The 18,202-nt window shown below is 43.7% G+C and overlaps 2 protein-coding genes across 2 annotated transcripts in view; one reads left to right on the top strand and one right to left on the bottom strand.

Moving 5' to 3' along the window:
• Positions 1 to 18,202, top strand: part of LOC126292227 (GILT-like protein 1) — a 67,037-nt gene that overhangs the window by 45,809 nt on the left and 3,026 nt on the right. The window contains exon 6 of the mRNA XM_049986099.1: positions 2,963 to 3,127. Coding sequence (XP_049842056.1) covers positions 2,963 to 3,082 — 120 coding nt within the window. The 3' untranslated portion in view covers positions 3,083 to 3,127. The remainder of the gene's footprint in view (positions 1 to 2,962; positions 3,128 to 18,202) is intronic.
• The window catches only part of LOC126292225 (transmembrane protein 151B-like), a 770,743-nt gene continuing 756,838 nt past the window's right edge, over positions 4,298 to 18,202 (bottom strand). The window contains exon 10 of the mRNA XM_049986098.1: positions 4,298 to 4,339. Within this exon, the coding sequence (XP_049842055.1) occupies positions 4,326 to 4,339 (14 nt within the window). The 3' untranslated portion in view covers positions 4,298 to 4,325. The remainder of the gene's footprint in view (positions 4,340 to 18,202) is intronic.

The raw sequence follows: 18,202 nt of genomic DNA, 5'->3' as shown, positions 1-18,202 counted from the left end.
TTGTTGAACTTCGTCCTGAAGTGTCGTTGCACTGTTATGACTGACTGATGTGAGTGCATTTCAAGCACGACATACGCTTTCTCGGCTCGTGTCGCCATTTTGTCTCACTGCGCTCTCGAGCGCTCTGGCGGCAGAAACCTGATGTGCAGCTTCAGCCGAACAAAACTTTGAGTTTTTCTACGTATCTGTAGTGTGTCGTGACCATATGTCAATGAATGGAGTTACAGTGAATTTATGAAATCGCTTCAATCATTTGTAATAGCCCTGTACTTCAGTTAGATAAATTCAGACTTACCTTTTATCAGTGATCTCTGAAGAAAATTGGTCGTTCTCTTGAGGTCTGCTGGTCTTGAAATGAGAACTGAGACATCACGTAGAATCGAATTTCCAATTTGTTTCCCATGAACCAGTTGGCTGGTTGTTAGTTGCATAATGGAGCACATTTGAACTAGTTTCATCACAGCAAAAGCTCACATTACAAATGTTTTTATGATTATTTACTGATCAATATCGAAAAACGACAACATCACAGCACTGGAACAAAGCGAAACTGATTGTACAAAGCACTGCAATTCTAGAAAACAAAAGACGTATAGATTGCTTGCAAAGGTAGATCTTACTTCTGACTGTGTGTGTGTAAAAATGCAAATTACGAACTGTCTTCTTCCTCGCATTTGACTAGTATTTACAAGAGAACATACTGCAAATCTCCATTCTTATACTAATGATTATATTAATATCCGGTTTTCTTATCAGTCAAAATTTAGATAAGCCTGTGTGTTTTCTACGTAGCAAAACGGTTAAAAACTGAAGATTTTTTTAACTAATCACGAATTAGAAATCGAAGTTTTATGTACATCACGTTTCTAAAATATTGTAAACATTTTGCAAGTAAGTCGTTTTTAATAGGTAAAAAAGTTTAGCCTCAGGTAATTAGTTTTCGTTAAGAAAAGAACATTGCTTGGACAGCGAATAGTAGATGGAAACATCCCCTACAGAATTTCATCATTTGTGTAATATGTACTGTGTTTCAAAGAAATAAATCAATGTAAAATTACTTTAGTTAGTGGAAGTGTCTTCAAATCTATGTTGCCGTTCGGACTTTGCTGTTTCAGAATTTTATAGGATAAACATCTTTCTAAGGTTTTATGTATACAAACTGTAACTTACGAAAACGTTCTCATTAATTAAAAAATGCTCCAATCTGTTAAATACTTCCACAAATCCCATGTATCACGTATTAAGGAACATGAATCGTGTCGAACATTTCACAAGTAAAAGAGGTATTGAAAGATTCATTCTGTCAGCCTGCCTTAATTGTTAAACAAAGGAATGTTTAAGATGGAATAATGACAATATATGAAAAAGGAGAGGTTGCTGCTCATCATATAGAGGAAATGTCCAGTCGCAGACAGGCACAGCAAAAAGACTGCTAAACAAGTAAGCTTTTTTTTTAATTAGACAACAGACATTCCCTCCCCCCGCCCCCCCCCCCCTCCCCACACACTTTCAGGGAAATGCAACTCTGAAGAACATGGCTGGGCAGCCAGAGACAGTTTCATGTGTATGAGAGTTGCATTTATGTGTGTGTGTGTGTGTGGGGGGGGGGGGGGGGGTGATGTGTCCTTTCTCTAATTCAGAAAAATAGCTCACTTGTTTAGCAGTCTTTTTGTTGCGGCTGTCTGATGAGCGGCAATCTATTCTTTTCATACACTGAGGACCCAAAGAAACTGGTACACCTGCGTAATATCGTGTAGGACATCCGCTAGCACGCAGAAGTGCCGCAACACGACTTGGCATATACTGGACCAATGTCTGAAGTAGCGCTGGAGAGAACTGACATCATCGACCCGGCAGGGCCGTCCATAAATGCGCAAAAGTACGAGGGTGTGGAGGTCTCTTCTGAACAGCACGTTGCAAGGCATCTCAGATATCCTCAATAATGTTCATGTATGGGGAGTTTGGTGGCCAGTGGAAATGTTTAAACTCAGAAGTGTGTTCCTGGAGGCACTATGCCGCATTTCTGGGCGTGTGGGGTGTCGAATTGTCCTGCTGCTATTGCCCATGTTCGTCGAAATGCACAATGGACATGGATGGATGCAGGTGATCAGACATGATACGTACGTGTCACCTATCAGAGTCGTATGTAGACGTATGAGAGGTCTCAAATCACTCCGACTGCACACGCCCCGACAGAGCCTCCACTGGCTTGAACAGCCCCCTGCTGACATGTAGGGTCCATGGATCAGTGAGGTTGTCTCCATACCCGCACACGTCCATCCGCTCGAAATAATTTGAAACGAGACTCATCTGACTAGGCAACATGTGTCCAGACGTCAACAGTCCAACGTCGGTGTTGACGGACCCAGGCGAGGCGTAAAGCTATGTGTCGTGCAGTCATCAAGGGTACACGAGTGGGCCTTCGCCTCCGAAAGCCCATATCGATGACGTTTCGTTGAATGGTTCGCACTTTGACGCTTGTTCAGGGCCCAGCACTGAAATCTGCAGCAATTTGCGGAGGGGTTTCGTGCGCCGACTGTAACACCACGTTCAGACAAAGTTAAATCTTGATAACCTGCCGTTGTAGCAGCAGTAACCGATCTAACAACTGCCCCGGACACTTGTGTTAAATAGGCGTATTTGTATACGTATGTCGGCCGCTGTGGCCGAGCAATTCGAGGCACTTCGGTCCGGAACCGCGCGACTGGTGCGGTCGCAGGTTCGAATCCTGCCTCGGGCATGGATGTGTGTGATGCCCTTAGGGTTAGTTAGGTGTAAGTAGTTCTAGGTTGTAGGGGACTGTTGACCTGAGATGTTACGTCCCATAGTGCATTTTTTGTATACGCATGCCTATACCAGTTTTATTGGCGCTTCAGTGTATACTGGCTTAGATCTTTACGACTTACCGGCCAAGTTTCGGTGCCGAACGGGCGAGTTTAACTGTGTCTTTGTCTCGTTCCAGGAAACGAGGAGTGGCTCCAGCCGCGGAGGAGGGCGGTCGGTGGGCGCCCCGCTTCTTCTGCCTCTGCTGCTTCTACCGCTGCTGCCATTCTGGGGCCTGCTGGTGCGGTACGAGGCGTAGTGGGGCGCTGTGGCGAAACTCTGAGCTCGTCGTGCAAGCGGAAAGGTACAGAGCATCCACATCTCAGGGTTTTCAATTTAGGTTATCCGACCATGAAAACAGTACCTTGCTTACTGGTTGATATTATCCGACAGCTGATGTACACATACCTTTGTAAAGTAGAGTCTTTGTGGGATCTGGTCTGCCTAGCGTAATCGAACTGTGAATGTGGCACCAAAAAATAAAATTAAAATAAAATGGCTACTCAGGGAAAGAGGTAAAGAGAATTCTGAGACCAAGGAACAGAAGAGCGAAGGACAAGGATGAACCACAACGACGGATAAATAGTTTTTCTCCCTTTTATTAAAAAAAGTAACGGATCAGATAGGTAACATGTTACAGAAACAAGAAATCAGACCGGTCTTTCGACCAAGAAAGAAAATAATTCTGTGAAGGACAAATGCCCTGATCTGTCGACATGTGGTGCGTACAAAAATGGTTCAAATGGCTCTGAAGGCTATGGGACTTAACATCTGAGGTCATCAGTACCCTAGAACGTAGAACTACTTAAACCTAACTAACCAAAGGACATCACACACATGGATGACCAAGGCAGGATTCGAACCTGCGACCGTAGCAGTCACGCATTTCCGGAATGAAGCACGTAGAACCGCTCGGTCACCGCGGCCGTCTGGTGTATACAAAATTCCTATTCGAACTACCAGGAGGAACGCTAAAAGAGCACAAAAGTCATTGCCAACTAGGAAAAACAGAGAAATCAGCAGTAGCAGAAGACACTCTTCATTAGGAAACCACGAAGTGAAGTTTCCTGAAACAAAAATTTTATCTACAACGTTAAATTATTATCCGCGTCTATGTAAAGAATCCATTGAAATTTATAAGTATTAGGATAGTTTTAACAGGAAAGAGGAGGCAATGACACTCAGCGACATATGAACAGTAGCTGTGCCGAATTGCTAGACAATTTTATCTTTGAGAAGATTACAACCGATAGTTAAGTTTTATGTTTGACAAGGATTATCTCTGTCCATCACGCATTACTTCGACCACACCCCCTTTCCCACGGTATTTATGTCTCTCTCAGACGTCCGACCGGTCAGTCGGCAGGAATCAGTGGAGGGGCTCCTCTGATGATGTCCAGTGCTGTCTTGGACGAAACGTCACGAACAGAAGAGTTTCTTGAACCACGACCTCGCATCTCGAAATGTTTACCAGCCGCTACGTCATCCGGTCGTGAAAGCCTTCATTCTATGTTGACTGAAATACAATTGCAAAAATTTTGAACATGAGTTATCCACTTCAGGTACTATAAAATGTTAATATACAGAAGAATACATGTATTAACAACTGAAGTGAAAGTAGCTATTTATTGATTTATTACTTATTTAGCCCAACCAGATTAGGGCTTAATACCCTCTTTTACACCTGACCAGGATAACACATAACAACTGTACTACAGAAATATTCACAGGAATAATAATAATAATAATAGTGATAAACAATTGATAGTAAAAATAAGAAAGAATATAATAATTGCAAGTAGTAATAATAATGGTAATAAGAGCAAAAGGCATTAAGAATGGTATGGATTTGTTTAGCACATTTATATACTTGTTTATAAGTGGAAGAGAGAAAAATAGAGGAGAAAATTGAAATGACAGTGACAATGGCTGTTAGGAAAGAACAGAACTGAAATAAAGCATTCTGCCAACATGTAGGAGGGAAAAGTTATGGTGGAGGGGGTGAGCTGCGGACCAGTATACGGGAGAGATGACTATTGTGGCAGAAGGTGGGGCAAGTTTAGAAGGAATTTAATTGCTCTGACTTTTTGGGGAAGATTCTTCCAGAGTCGGGTTCCTGGTGCAGAAAATTATATTTCCAACATGGCTGTGTTATATCATGCTACAGAGAGGATTTTACTTTATTGAGAACCAATATTTCTGCTGTGCTGGTATGGTAGTAGTGTAAGATTTGAAGATAAATAGGAGCGAGTACAGTGATTGAGAAGACGATAAACATAGAGAATGACAGTCTACGCTTGTCGGCACGTAGCTATGACAGTTGTTCGTAGGCAGGAATGATGTGGTCGAAATAGCTTACGGCCGGCCGAAGTGGCCGAGCGGTTCCAGGAGCTACAGTATGGAACCGCGCGACCGCTACGGCCGCAGGTTCGAATCCTGCCTCGGGCATGGATGTGTGTGATGTCGTTAGGTTAGTTAGGTTTAAGTAGTTCTAAGTTCTAGGCGACTGATGGCCTCAGAAGTTAAGTCCCATAGTGCTCAGTACCATTTGAACCAATAGCTCTCGTCACAAATGTATCGCATACAAGCATTCATCTCCAGTTTTAGCCTGAATGCACTTTTGTTCGAAAGTCCTTGGAGATCGGTGTTACCATAGTGAAGTAAGGGGAGTATTTGTGGCTCTACGAGCTTCTTTTTGAGCTCGAAAGCAAATACTTTTTTATATTTCTGTAGTGAGTGAAGTGACACTGACAAATTCTTATACTTTAAGAAACCTTCTTATATTTAAGAAATATCTACGAATTATATAACAGTCATTTTATTGTTTGAATATAATTGCAATCACACACGTTACATTTTTACAGTGGCTATTACATTGCAGCAGCTCTGTGCCTTTTTATTATGTATTGTTTTAAAATTTCTTGTGTATGAATGTGGCTGATTTCGGTCACTGGAAAGCCAATGAAGTAACTGAAGAAATGTCAACATCTGTAGGAAAAAAGTAATCTATTAGACGCTATAGAACGACGATTAAATTTTCGTACACATCGCCCTGTATCTTTATGATTCAGACTTTTCTGTTCCACTACTACTAAATTTTCATCGATTCTAAAAAATGGTTCAAATGGCTCTGAGCACTATGGGTCTTAACATCTATGGTCATCAGTCCCCTAGAACTTAGAATTACTTAAACCTAACTAACCTAAGGACAACACACAACACCCAGTCATCACGAGGCAGAGAAAATCCCTGACCCCGCCGGGAATCGAACCCGGGAACGCGGGCGCGGGAAGCGAGAACGCTACCGCATCATTTAGCACGTGGCGGAGGGTACCCTGTACCACTACTGGTTATTTCCTTTCCTGTTCCACTCCCAAATACAACGAGCAGTAAACGACTGTCTGCATGCCTCCATATTGTTCGTTACACGCAATGTATGTTGGAGGCAACAGAATCTTATTGCATTCAGCTGCAGACGCCGGTTCTTTAAAATTTCCCGCTACTGCTCGTCGAAATGAACGTCACCTTCCTTTCAGCGATTTCTTTTTATGTTCTCGAACCATCTCTATAACTATGCGTGTTGTTCAATCATACAAGTAACAAATCTTGCAGCTTCCTCTGAACTGCTTCGACGTCTTTCTTCAATCCGATTTCGTGCGGAACCCAGAAACTCCAGCAGTACTCAATAATAGGTCACACCAGCGTCCTACATGTGGTCTGCTTTGGAGGTGAACCACAATTTGCTGAAATTCTGCCGATAAACAGAAGTCGACCATTGTCGTCCTCTACCACAGCTGTTACATGTCCGCTCCACTTCGTATCGCTTTGCAACGTTACACGCGAAGATATTTAAACGACTCCACTGTGTCAAGCAGGAGACTACTAATACTGTACCCGAACACAACAGCTTTGTTCTTCCTACCCATCCGCATTAACTTAAAATATTTTACGTCTAAAAGCTAGCTGCCAGTCATCACACTAAGTTTTGTCTAACTCATATTGTATCATCCTAGAGTCACTAATCTCAGACACGTTACCACAGAATCTGCAGCAAACAACCGCAGACTGGTGTCCATCCCGTTCCCCAAGTCATTTATGTATACAGAGAACAGCGGCGGTCGTATCACGGTTCCCTGTGGCACTTCTGACGATATCATAGTCTGTCATGAACACTCGCCGTCGAGGACGACATACTGGGTTGTATTACTTAAGAAGTTTCTGAGCCACTCACATAGCTATTCCATATGCTCATACCACCTTTAACAGCCTACGAAGGGGCACAGCGTCATGCGCTTTCTGGAAATCTAGGTATATGCCGTTTCCCTTCATCCGTAGTTCGCAGTATACCAAGTGAGAAAAGGGCAAGCTGAATTTCACGCGACCGATGCTTTCTATAACAGTGCTTATTCGTGCACATAAGCTTGTCGGTCTCCAGAAACTTTATTAGCTATATACCAAATAAACACTGTAAGAAAGGAAAAATCATAACGGTCAGAAATATGTTGTAGCGCGTTTATTATTGGCACTGGCATTGCCGCCTGGCAGTGAATAAACGCAACTGTCCGAAAGGAAGAAGATAAACGCTAGACCAAAAGCTCGGCACGAGTATTCAAAAAAGCGCGAACAGACCATGAGGTCTTATAATTCGGTTCGTCACCAGATACTACAGGGTCCTCCTCTGTTGTACATTCGGACTCTTAACATTTCCACTTTCCATTTGAGCACCCAGTCTCTTTTAGTCCGTCGCCTTGCATTGTTATCACATTGTCTTGACACCTTTTTTTACTATTCCCTCTTTTCATTAACAACTCATCTACTTCAGGGTTGTCTTGAATATGATGTCACTCTATCACGGACGGTTTTATTTAAGAATGGAAATGCGTTTTCTTTCCTCCGTGCCACGAACTTGAAGTCAAACGACCACAACTATTGTAATTAGCGCATGGATTTCGAACGAAGAGTGGGAAGTTTCCAAAAACACGTCTGCAAAGTATTTCGGAACGAAATGTCTGCAGCCTTTGCAGCTAACCGCTACCTCCGTGTGCGCCATGTCTAGGGTTCACTACAGATGTTAGATACGAATTCCCTACTTCATTTCTCTTGACAGGAGTGGCCGTTCCGAACTTAAGTAGTTAACTGTTAATTATACGTATTCAAAAAATACGAGTTAATGTATGCATATAAATTCTTTAACATCAGCGTATAGTTTACGAAACAAATTGTGCGACGTATTATCGCACTACATTATATGTCACTGACCATCGCGGCTGGAGAATTTGTACAAATAGTATCACGTATGTTCTCACCCGCTTGAGTGTATAAGCATACTGCAACTTATTACGAATCTTCTTCTTAAAATGTTATTTTTGTACCTTTCGTAAAAAACACTTGTTTCACTGTTTTGTTATGTGGCCTCGTACATTTTCCACCTAAATAACGGCACGTCGTTGCAGAACGTACAGAACTACTTTTATTAAAAATCGCGGACGTTAAAAATTAGTGAGAATAGAGGAAAGTAAAAGGTATCACCTCCAGAGTTCCTGCCCGCAGCAATAAGGCAAAGATTTAATCATTGCACGAGTCAGACATGCTACAGCTCAGCTCTCAGTCACTCATTTAGTATTTGTATATATCATCAATGTACGGTGGTATTTCTCTGTAGCCCTTTAATTTCACGTCTGGTTTTAGAGTTTTATTGTTCTATCTACTTCTACATGTACATCTACATGATTACTCTGCAATTCACATTTAAGTGCTTGGCAGAGGGTTCATCGAACCACAATCATACTATCTCTACCATTCCACTCCCGAACAGCACGCGGGAAAAACGAATACCTAAACCTTTCTGTTCGAGCTCTGATTTCTCTATTTTATTTTGAATAGCATTCCTACCTATGTAGGTTGGGCTCAACAAAATATTTTCGCATTCGGAAGAGAAAGGGACTGAAATTTCGTAAATAGATCTCGCTGCGATGAAAAACGTCTTTGCTTTAATGACTTCCATGCCAACTAGCGTATCATATCTGCCACACTCTCTCCCCTATAACGTGATAACACAAAACGAGCTGCCCTTTTTTTGCACCTTTTCGATGTCCTCCGTCAATCCCACCTGGTAAGGATCCCACACCGCGCAGCAATATTCTAACAGAGGACGAACGAGTGTAATGTAAGCTGTCTCTTTAGTGGACTTGTTGCATCTTCTAAGTGTCCTGCCAATGAAACGCAACCTTTTGCTCGCCCTCCCCACAATATTATCTATGTGGTCTTTCCAACTGAAGTTGTTTGTAATTTTTACACCCAGGTACTTAGTTGAATTGACAGCCTTGAGAATTGTACTATTTATCGAGTAATCGAATTCCAACGGATTTCTTTTGGAACTCATGTGGATCACCTCACACTTTGCGTTATTTAGCGCCAACTGCCACCTACCACACCACACAGCAATATTTTCTAAATCGCTTTGCAACTGATACTGGTCTTCGGATGACCTTACTAGACGGTAAATTACAGCATCATCTGCGAACAACCTAAAGAAATGCTCATATTGTCACCCAGGTCATTTATATACATCAGGAACAGCAGAGGTCCCAGGACGCTTCCCTGGGGAACACCTGATATCACTTCAGTTTTACTCGATGATTTGCCGTCTATTACTACGAACTGCGACCTTCCTGACAGGAAATCACGAATCCAGTCGCACAACTGAGACGATACCCCATAGCTCTGCAGCTTGATTAGAAGTCGCTTGTGAGGAACGGTGTCAAAAGCTTTCCGGAAATCGAGAAATAAGGAATCAACTTGAGATCCCCTGTAGATAGCGGCCATTACTTCGTGCGAATAAAGAGCTATCTGCGCTGCACAAGAACGATGTTTTCTGAAACCATGCTGATTACGTATCAATAGATCGTTCCCTTCGAAGTGATTCATAGTGTTTGAGTACAGCATTATTGCTAGTCAAACTTCCGTTATTGTAGACACCTGACTGCCATCGGCGTCCAGATATATAGGGTTTCCCAGGATGAATGGTAAATCTTCAGGAGTATGACAGGACCGGTGACTGGAAGCAAAAAGTATGTACTAAACACGGGCTCTCGAATGCTTACCTTAAGAGCTGTGAGCACTTGTTCACTACCAGTGATGTAATCCATAGTAGCCAAAACAAACGAGTGCTCACGGCAGGTACCCATTTTATATCCCACGTTCACTTGACATTCTTACGTCAGATCACTGTTCCTGTCTTACGACTAACAGTTGACCATAACTCCTGGGCACACCGTATAGTCGTCCATCTCTCTCATCTAAAACCAAATTGTGGGAAAAACAAATTTATTCAGAAGTACTTTTACTTTTTATACATCCTTCTACAAAGGTGCTGCACCTGTACTGGGTTTAGCGGCTGAAAGAATAATACTAGCCTTCCCGTTATTGTGTAACAGCAACGCGCAGCGCAGGTCTTGTTGGCCAGATCGTCAACACATTCTTCTGTAGCCGAGCTGTGCTGTGCAACCCTCAGTCCTACCGCTCGGGCTGCCCTACGAAAGATACTAATCTTACGTCACCGCCGTTCGGGGTGTCCGTTATTAGCAAACTTGACGTTGGGCACTGCTTACTGTACTCATCCCGAGGCTCTGACACACAAGACTGAGGAAAATGGATTCAGCTTCAACCCCAGGTCACCAAACACTCAGTTCTCCAACCTCCAGTCGTTCCGTACATTCATAGAGACACCGTTGAGTAAACAAGTTTCCGAAATTCGAACTGTCCGGAGCTACGAGTATCTCTCACCATTAGCGCAGTAAATCACTTGAGAGTGTTAAAGCACTCAGGGGGAATCACACAATTCTACAACCGATTAGTTTCTTACGGTCGAGGTTTACGATCCTGTATACGAGGTAATATTCGCCGTTGACAGGAGTGTGTCTTTATTTCACAGTTGCAGTTTGCCCTTTTGGGCCGTTAACATGTGATACTGCACAATCTTTTGCAGTAAGACTCGATAATGGCTCAAAAGTCGAAACTGCAACTATGAAATACACACACTCCACAGTCAACGGCGAATACGGTGTGCTGTAAAATATTCTACAACCGTAAGACAAGATGGCACCACTTTCTAAAAACGAGTCACTACCATGCAAGCCACTCCGAACTGGATAACAATCAGAGATTCCTCCAATTGTAACTCGTCTGCTTTCGAGCCACACCCAGCCCATAATGACCACTGCAAAAATTATACTACTTAGTGTTCATTAAATTCTAGACCATCTTATATTCATTCCTTAGTATATGGCTTAAATATAAGTTCGATGAACTATTGAAGAGCTGTTTGATATATTTCTCTTTAACGCTTTTTAATTTTCCTTTTCTGTTGAAGAAATTGTGTTTTCTAGCGCTATATGATGAATTTTGTATTGCTTTCTTTATTTTTACGACAGCATCCCACTGTTTCATGTTACAAATTAACAGATTTCGAATAAAACCTTAATTAAACATGGACGATTTAAGTTTTTATGGCCGTCCGCGGTTGCGGAGTGGTTCTAGGCGCTTCAGTCCGGAACCGCGCGACTCCTACAGTCGCAGTTTCGAATCCTGCCTCGGGCATAGATGTGTGTGATCTCCTTAGGTCAGTTAGGTTTACGTAGTTCTAAGTCTACGGGCTGGTGACCTCAGATGTTAAGTCCTATAGTGCTCAGAGTCACATGAACCAATTTTTCTGTAAACACTCTTTTTCTATTAAGTAACAGACAGAAGGATAGCCATGTAGAACACAAATGTTCGATAGATTAACCGGCTCTTTACATATTTTCATTCAATTTCTAAACGGTTCACCGCTTCCGGTATTTAGGGGACTCTAGTAAGACTGATCAAATATGTGAAGAAAGTAATCATTACGAAGTAACTTCCGATACGTATGCAACACACCTAACGTACAGGTAACGCAGGTGCGACCTTATCTGACCAATACTCCTAGGAAAGGTATAGCAGTGTACGCTTGCTTACTACGGTCTGGGGTAGTCTACGGTCGTTTTACAACTCCGGTCACCACTAAACACCTGTGTGGTTTAGTCTGCTCAAGATGCTCACCACTAATCCTGTAATCAGGCACTACGGGGATCTTTTACATTCGCTAACTTGCACTTATTTACATTTAAAAAGAGCCGAAAGTCATTACGCCACGTCTAAAACTTATCCAAATCTTCGTGCATTTCGTTACTATCGCCCAACGTGACATAAACTTACTGACAATAGCACTGTCAGTTAATAGCGATATATATACACTCCTGGAAATTGAAATAAGAACACCGTCAATTCATTGTGCCAGGAAGGGGAAACTTTATTGACACATTCCTGGGGTCAGATACATCACATGATCACACTGACAGAACCACAGGCACATAGACACAGGCAACAGAGCATGCACAATGTCGGCACTAGTACAGTGTATATCCACCTTTCGCAGCAATGCAGGCTGCTATTCTCCCATGGAGACGATCGTAGAGATGCTGGATGTAGTCCTGTGGAACGGCTTGCCATGCCATTTCCACCTGGCGCCCCAGTTGGACCAGCGTTCGTGCTGGACGTGCAGACCGCGTGAGACCACGCTTCATCCAGTCCCAAACATGCTCAATGGGGGACAGATCCGGAGATCTTGCTGGCCAGGGTAGTTGACTTACACCTTCTAGAGCACGTTGGGTGGCACGGGATACATGCGGACGTGCATTGTCCTGTTGGAACAGCAAGTTCCCTTGCCGGTCTAGGAATGGTACAACGATGGGTTCGATGACGGTTTGGATGTACCGTGCACTATTCAGTGTCCCCTCGACAATCACCAGAGGTGTACGGCCAGTGTAGGAGATCGCTCCCCACACCATGATGCCGGGTGTTGGCCCTGTGTGCCTCGGTCGTATGCAGTCCTGATTGTGGCGCTCACCTGCACGGCGCCAAACACGCATACGACCATCATTGGCACCAAGGCAGAAGCGACTCTCACCGCTGAAGACGACACGTCTCCATTCGTCCCTCCATTCACGCCTGTCGCGACACCACTGGAGGCGGGCTGCACGATGTTGGGGCGTGAGCGGAAGACGGCCTAACGGTGTGCGGGACCGTAGCCCAGCTTCATGGAGACGGTTGCGAATGGTCCTCGCCGATACCCCAGGAGGTACAGTGTCCCTAATTTGCTGGGAAGTGGCGGTGCGGTCCCCTAAGGCACTGCGTAGGATCCTACGGTCTTGGCGTGCATCCGTGCGTCACTGCGGTCCGGTCCCAGGTCGACGGGCACGTGCACCTTCCGCCGACCACTGGCGACAACATCGATGTACTGTGGAGACCTCACGCCCCACGTGTTGAGCAATTCGGCGGTACGTCCACCCGGCCTCCCGCATGCCCACTATACGCCCTCGCTCAAAGTCCGTCAACTGCACATACGGTTCACGTCCACGCTGTCGCGGCATGCTACCAGTGTTAAAGACTGCGATGGAGCTCCGTATGCCGTGGCACACTGGCTGACACTGACGGCGGCGGTGCACAAATGCTGAGCAGCTAGCGCCATTCGACGGCCAACACCACAGTTCCTGGTGTGTGTGCTGTGCCGTGCGTGTGATCATTGCTTGTACAGCCCTCTCGCAGTGTCCGGAGCAAGTATGGTGGGTCTGACACACCGGTGTCAATGTGTTCTTTTTTCCATTTCCAGGTGTGTATATATGTATATAATTAGGGTATATAAAAATAATCATCCGATTTGGTCCGTCTATATTTCTGAAACTAATTAACATATACAATGAATTTTTGTTTTTTGATGAATGGCAAACTGAAAAGGTTTTCTTTCAATACTTTTTCATAGTTGTTGAACATGCCACTCTTGAGATGCATTGCATAAGTCAATGCAGTTTTCAATTCAGATTGTTGTCACATTGCAGCGAGTATTTCTGGAGTTACAGCTTCCACAGCTGCTGTTATGCGATGTCTCAGTTCATTCATTGTTGCTGGTAATGGAGGCAAATAAACAGGTTTTTTTAACAACCACAGCAAATTATCACATACAGTCAGGCGTCCTGACGTAGGAGGCCAGTAATGTAATGCTGAATCATTTGGTCCAGTGCGACCCATCCATCGTTCAGTAATTCTTTGATGTAAAATTTCCTGCACTTCCAGATGCCAGAGTGGCGGTGCCCCAACCTGTTGGTAAACGAAGTCAGTCGAATCAGTGTCCAACTGTGAGAAAAGAAAGTTCTCAAGCATATCGAGATACATGCTACCTGTAACCCTGTTTTTGGCACAGAAAAATGGACCGTATACCTGTTCACATGAAACTGCACAATACACATTAAATCTTGAAGAGTCCCTCTCATGTTTTCACGTTATGACGATTCACTTTTACATTTAAATGTGATGTTGCCTCGTTACTAAACACTAAGACTGGAAGAAAACTGTTGTCCTCCATCATTCAAAGAACGAAATTACAGAACTCCGCTAGTTGTTCTTTGCCACCTTCACGGAGAGCTTGCAGTAACTGAATTTTGTACGGTTGCACGTGTAAACGCCGACGCAACACACGCCAGGCGGACATCGGGGTGCATGTTGAGCTGTCGAGCTGCACGGCGAACGGATCTCTGCGGACTCCTTGTGAAACTGTGGCGGATGCGTTCGTCTTGTGTGTCAGACACTCACGGATGGCCCGGCGATTTGCCTTTTCAGAAAGAGCCTGCTTCTCGGAATTGTTCACGCTATTGTCTATTGCTCTGTGCTGTAAGAGGATCCACACCATACCTAGTACGAAAGTCACGCTGAGCTGTTGTTACTGACCCGCACTGCGCAAAACGTAGAACTCAAAACGCTTTCTGATGCCCCGACACCATTTTAACTAGAACTGAAGTGGGCGCACAGTGTTGCTATCTAGCGGGAATCATGTCAAACCCGAGTTTCCTCTTTCCAACAGTATGGTATTCACGATCTCAAATAACGTAATAGATATGATTCTTTTTAAATCGAATTATTCTTTTTTATAAACTCTGTATTTTAACGTGTTTCCAATTATTGATAAATACATTCATTCATTATTTCCATGCTCTTGAAATATGGCCTACAATGTTGTCGGCAGCTGGTAGGGCTGAACTATTGTGGACAGAAATGTTCCAGCAATGACCATTCTTACCATGGATGACTGTATTTTCTTCATCGCCGCCTGAAGATTCCGGAAACTGACCAGTTCCACCATTGTCCATAACTGCTGCACGATCACCATCTTCAGAATCACTTTCATCACTAATGTTATTTACGTCACTTTGACAACTGAGTTCTACTAAAAATACTTCCCGTATAGCATCTTCTGTTAGTAAAACGCTGTTCCCTCACTTTCACCTAAATGAACTTCAGACTCAGCGGCAGAACAGTTACACAGTGTGTACTCCAGGCTCACAGTGATACCTCAAAAAATGTTTTTGCAAAATCAATTAAATAACAAGGTCTCACAACTTCGAAGGTACGTCTTTTGCTAGATCTCAATCAATGTTGCATTTACGTTGGTGGCAGCGGGCAGCGGCGCGTGCACAGTACCAAACGCCGGCCGCGGTGGCCTCGCGGTTCTCGGCGCGCAGTCCGGAACCGTGCGACTGCTACGGTCGCAGGTTCGAATCCTGCCTCGGGCATGGATGTGTGTGATGTCCTTAGGTTAGTTAGGTTTAAATAGTTCTAAGTTCTAGGGGACTGATGACCACAGGAGTTAAGTCCCATAGTGCTCAGAGCCATTTGAACAATACCAAACCAAGAAACTCCAGGGTCCGTTATAATAACTCCGCAACAGGCCAAAGGCGGCCACTGACATTCGTAACATCTGTATGTGACGTCGTGTGACCAGTGTGTCCGATTTGGATCCTAAGGGAGCCACTGCGTCACAGTTATTAGTGAGTGAGAAACTCTGACGGGGCAACGGTACGTCATAGACATCCTACGTCACCGCGTGTTACCTTTAGTGCTGTAGTAACACGGTGACATTTTCAGTTGGCCTGTGCTCGTTCACACCTGACACGTATGCCTACGAACTGACTGAGTGATGTTAAGGTACTCGAGTGGTCAGCAAGATCCCTCGATTTGTCCCAGCTGGAACAGTGTGGCAACATTTCTGACATCAATCACTGTATACATCCACGCCAGAGAGAGTGTGACGTCATCCTCATAAGTGGCCGCTATGAACTGCCAAGTTGCTCGTAAACTTGACTCGCTGAAATAACAGCAAACATCTTCTCAACACGTGAAGTTTTATTTCGTTTCCTCCACCCCTTCTGGGTGTTTCCCTCACTATTGTCAGGCAGCGAATGACGCACGACAATTTTATTACAGGTTGTGCAACTTTGCTTCCGCCATTTGTCGACAGGTGACGACCACGGTAAGTAGCGGTCGAAAGAAACAGATCGCAGACGTCAGGCAGTTAGCTCGGACCTCGGTCAACATAACCTCATTCAAACATTACTCGATTTGTGTCTGCATCACAAAGTTGTTCTTGATTGAAAACGTCAGTTTACGAGCCTAATTCTCGTCATTTGCGGGAGGTGTTACTGTTTTGTTTCAGTGTGAAGAAAGCTGCGGCTGAGTCTCATCGAATGCTCTGAAGTACGTATTAGTGAATGAACGTGCCGTGAGTGGTTTCAACGCTTCAAGAACGGCGATTTTAACGTCGTAGACGGGCATAGTGGTGGAAGAGCGAATGTTTTCGAAGATGCAGAATTGGAGACATTGCTGAGTGAAGACTCGCGTCAAACTAAAGAAGAAACGGCACGATTAGTGGGAGTGACACAGAAAGCCATTTCAAAACGTCTCCAGGCTATGGGCATGATTCAATAAGAAGGAACTTGGGTCCCGTGTGAACTGAAACCAAGAGACGTTGAACGGCGTTTGTGAACAGTTGCTTCACAGGCAAAAACGGAAGGGATTTCTGCATCGCATTGTGGCCAGGGGCGAAAAATGGGTTCATTACGAAAACCCTAAACGCAAGAAATTATGCGGTATCGCGGCCATGCTTCCTCGTCGACGGCCACATCGAATATTCACGGCTCCAAGATCATGTTCTGCATTTGGTGGGACCAGCTCGGCGTCATGTACTATGAGGTGTTAAAAACCGAGTGAATCAATCACACGTGCTAGTTACCGAAGGAATTAATGCGTCTGAGCAGAGCATTAAAAGGCAAACGGCCGCAATACAGCGAGGGGCACGATAAAGTGATAATGCAGCACCACAACGGTCGACCTCACGTTACGAAGGAGGTCACAACGTACTGGGATGTCCTACCTGAGCCGCCGTGTTCTCCACACATTGCTCCCTCTGTCACCTGTTTAAATCAATTGCGCATGGCCTGCCTGAACAACACTTCCGATCTCATGAAGAAGTCACGATCTATTCGTGTATCGCTTCAAAAGATGAACAATTTTTTCGACGCGGGATTCGTACACTGCCCGAATGATGGGAGAAAGTAGTGGCCAGCGATGGGAAATACTTCACATGATACATGTGTAACGAATTTGTTTGATTAAAGCCTCAAATGTTGGGGAAAACAGCGGAAGTCCAGTTGTACACCTTGTAGTTAGTGCTCTTTTCTGGCTAACTTCTGACATTCTCAGATATTAATAAAATTTTAGCTTTCCTTCACTTTTGTCTCCTAATGTTTCACACATGTAATGCGGCGAAAGAAAAATCAGCCATATTTACCAGACATTTGTAACTGTCTGTACTGTACTATACAGAGCCTCACATTTGTCGTTAGATAACAATGCTCGAAAAAAACGATTACTATACGTTCATGATCCCTAGTAAAACTCATCTACAGTACACAATTCAATATTTGGCAACCCATTTCAGTAAGACGATCTTTTTCATTGTTGACTATATATGACAAATGCTGATTAACTAATTTTTATATAGTCAGGGACAACAGTTTAGGACATAAAATGAGAAAAACAGAAATAACAGCATAATTATTACTGTGAATAGTCAGTGTTCTTTATTTACATCTTGACTTTGGAGAAATTAGTATTTTAACTTGTAAAAACCAGTTACAGAAATAGCAAAACGTATGTTTCTGAACACATCTTTCACAGTAGTTTGTTTCTTAGTATGAAGTAAACAAATGTATGAAGAAATGTTCCCATGGCAACGTACAGCAGATGAGGGTTTAGAAGACTTGGGTTGTTGTTTACAAACTACACACAAAAAAATCAATTAAAATTGTGCAATAACTGCTGTTATTAAGGCGTTTGGCATTGTGCGTTATAAAAATGTGATTACAAGCAATTTATATTTTTGTTTTCTTTTATATTAAAACAGATATTTTGAACACCAAGAATAATCCTCTTGTATACACGATATAAAAATATCTCTGTGTCAGCTGTG

Source organism: Schistocerca gregaria, chromosome 9 (genome assembly GCF_023897955.1).
Source record: "Schistocerca gregaria isolate iqSchGreg1 chromosome 9, iqSchGreg1.2, whole genome shotgun sequence".
NCBI lineage: Eukaryota > Metazoa > Arthropoda > Insecta > Orthoptera > Acrididae > Schistocerca > Schistocerca gregaria.
Note: the sequence above shows the minus strand (reverse complement) of the source record. Positions and strands in the feature narration are given on the sequence as shown.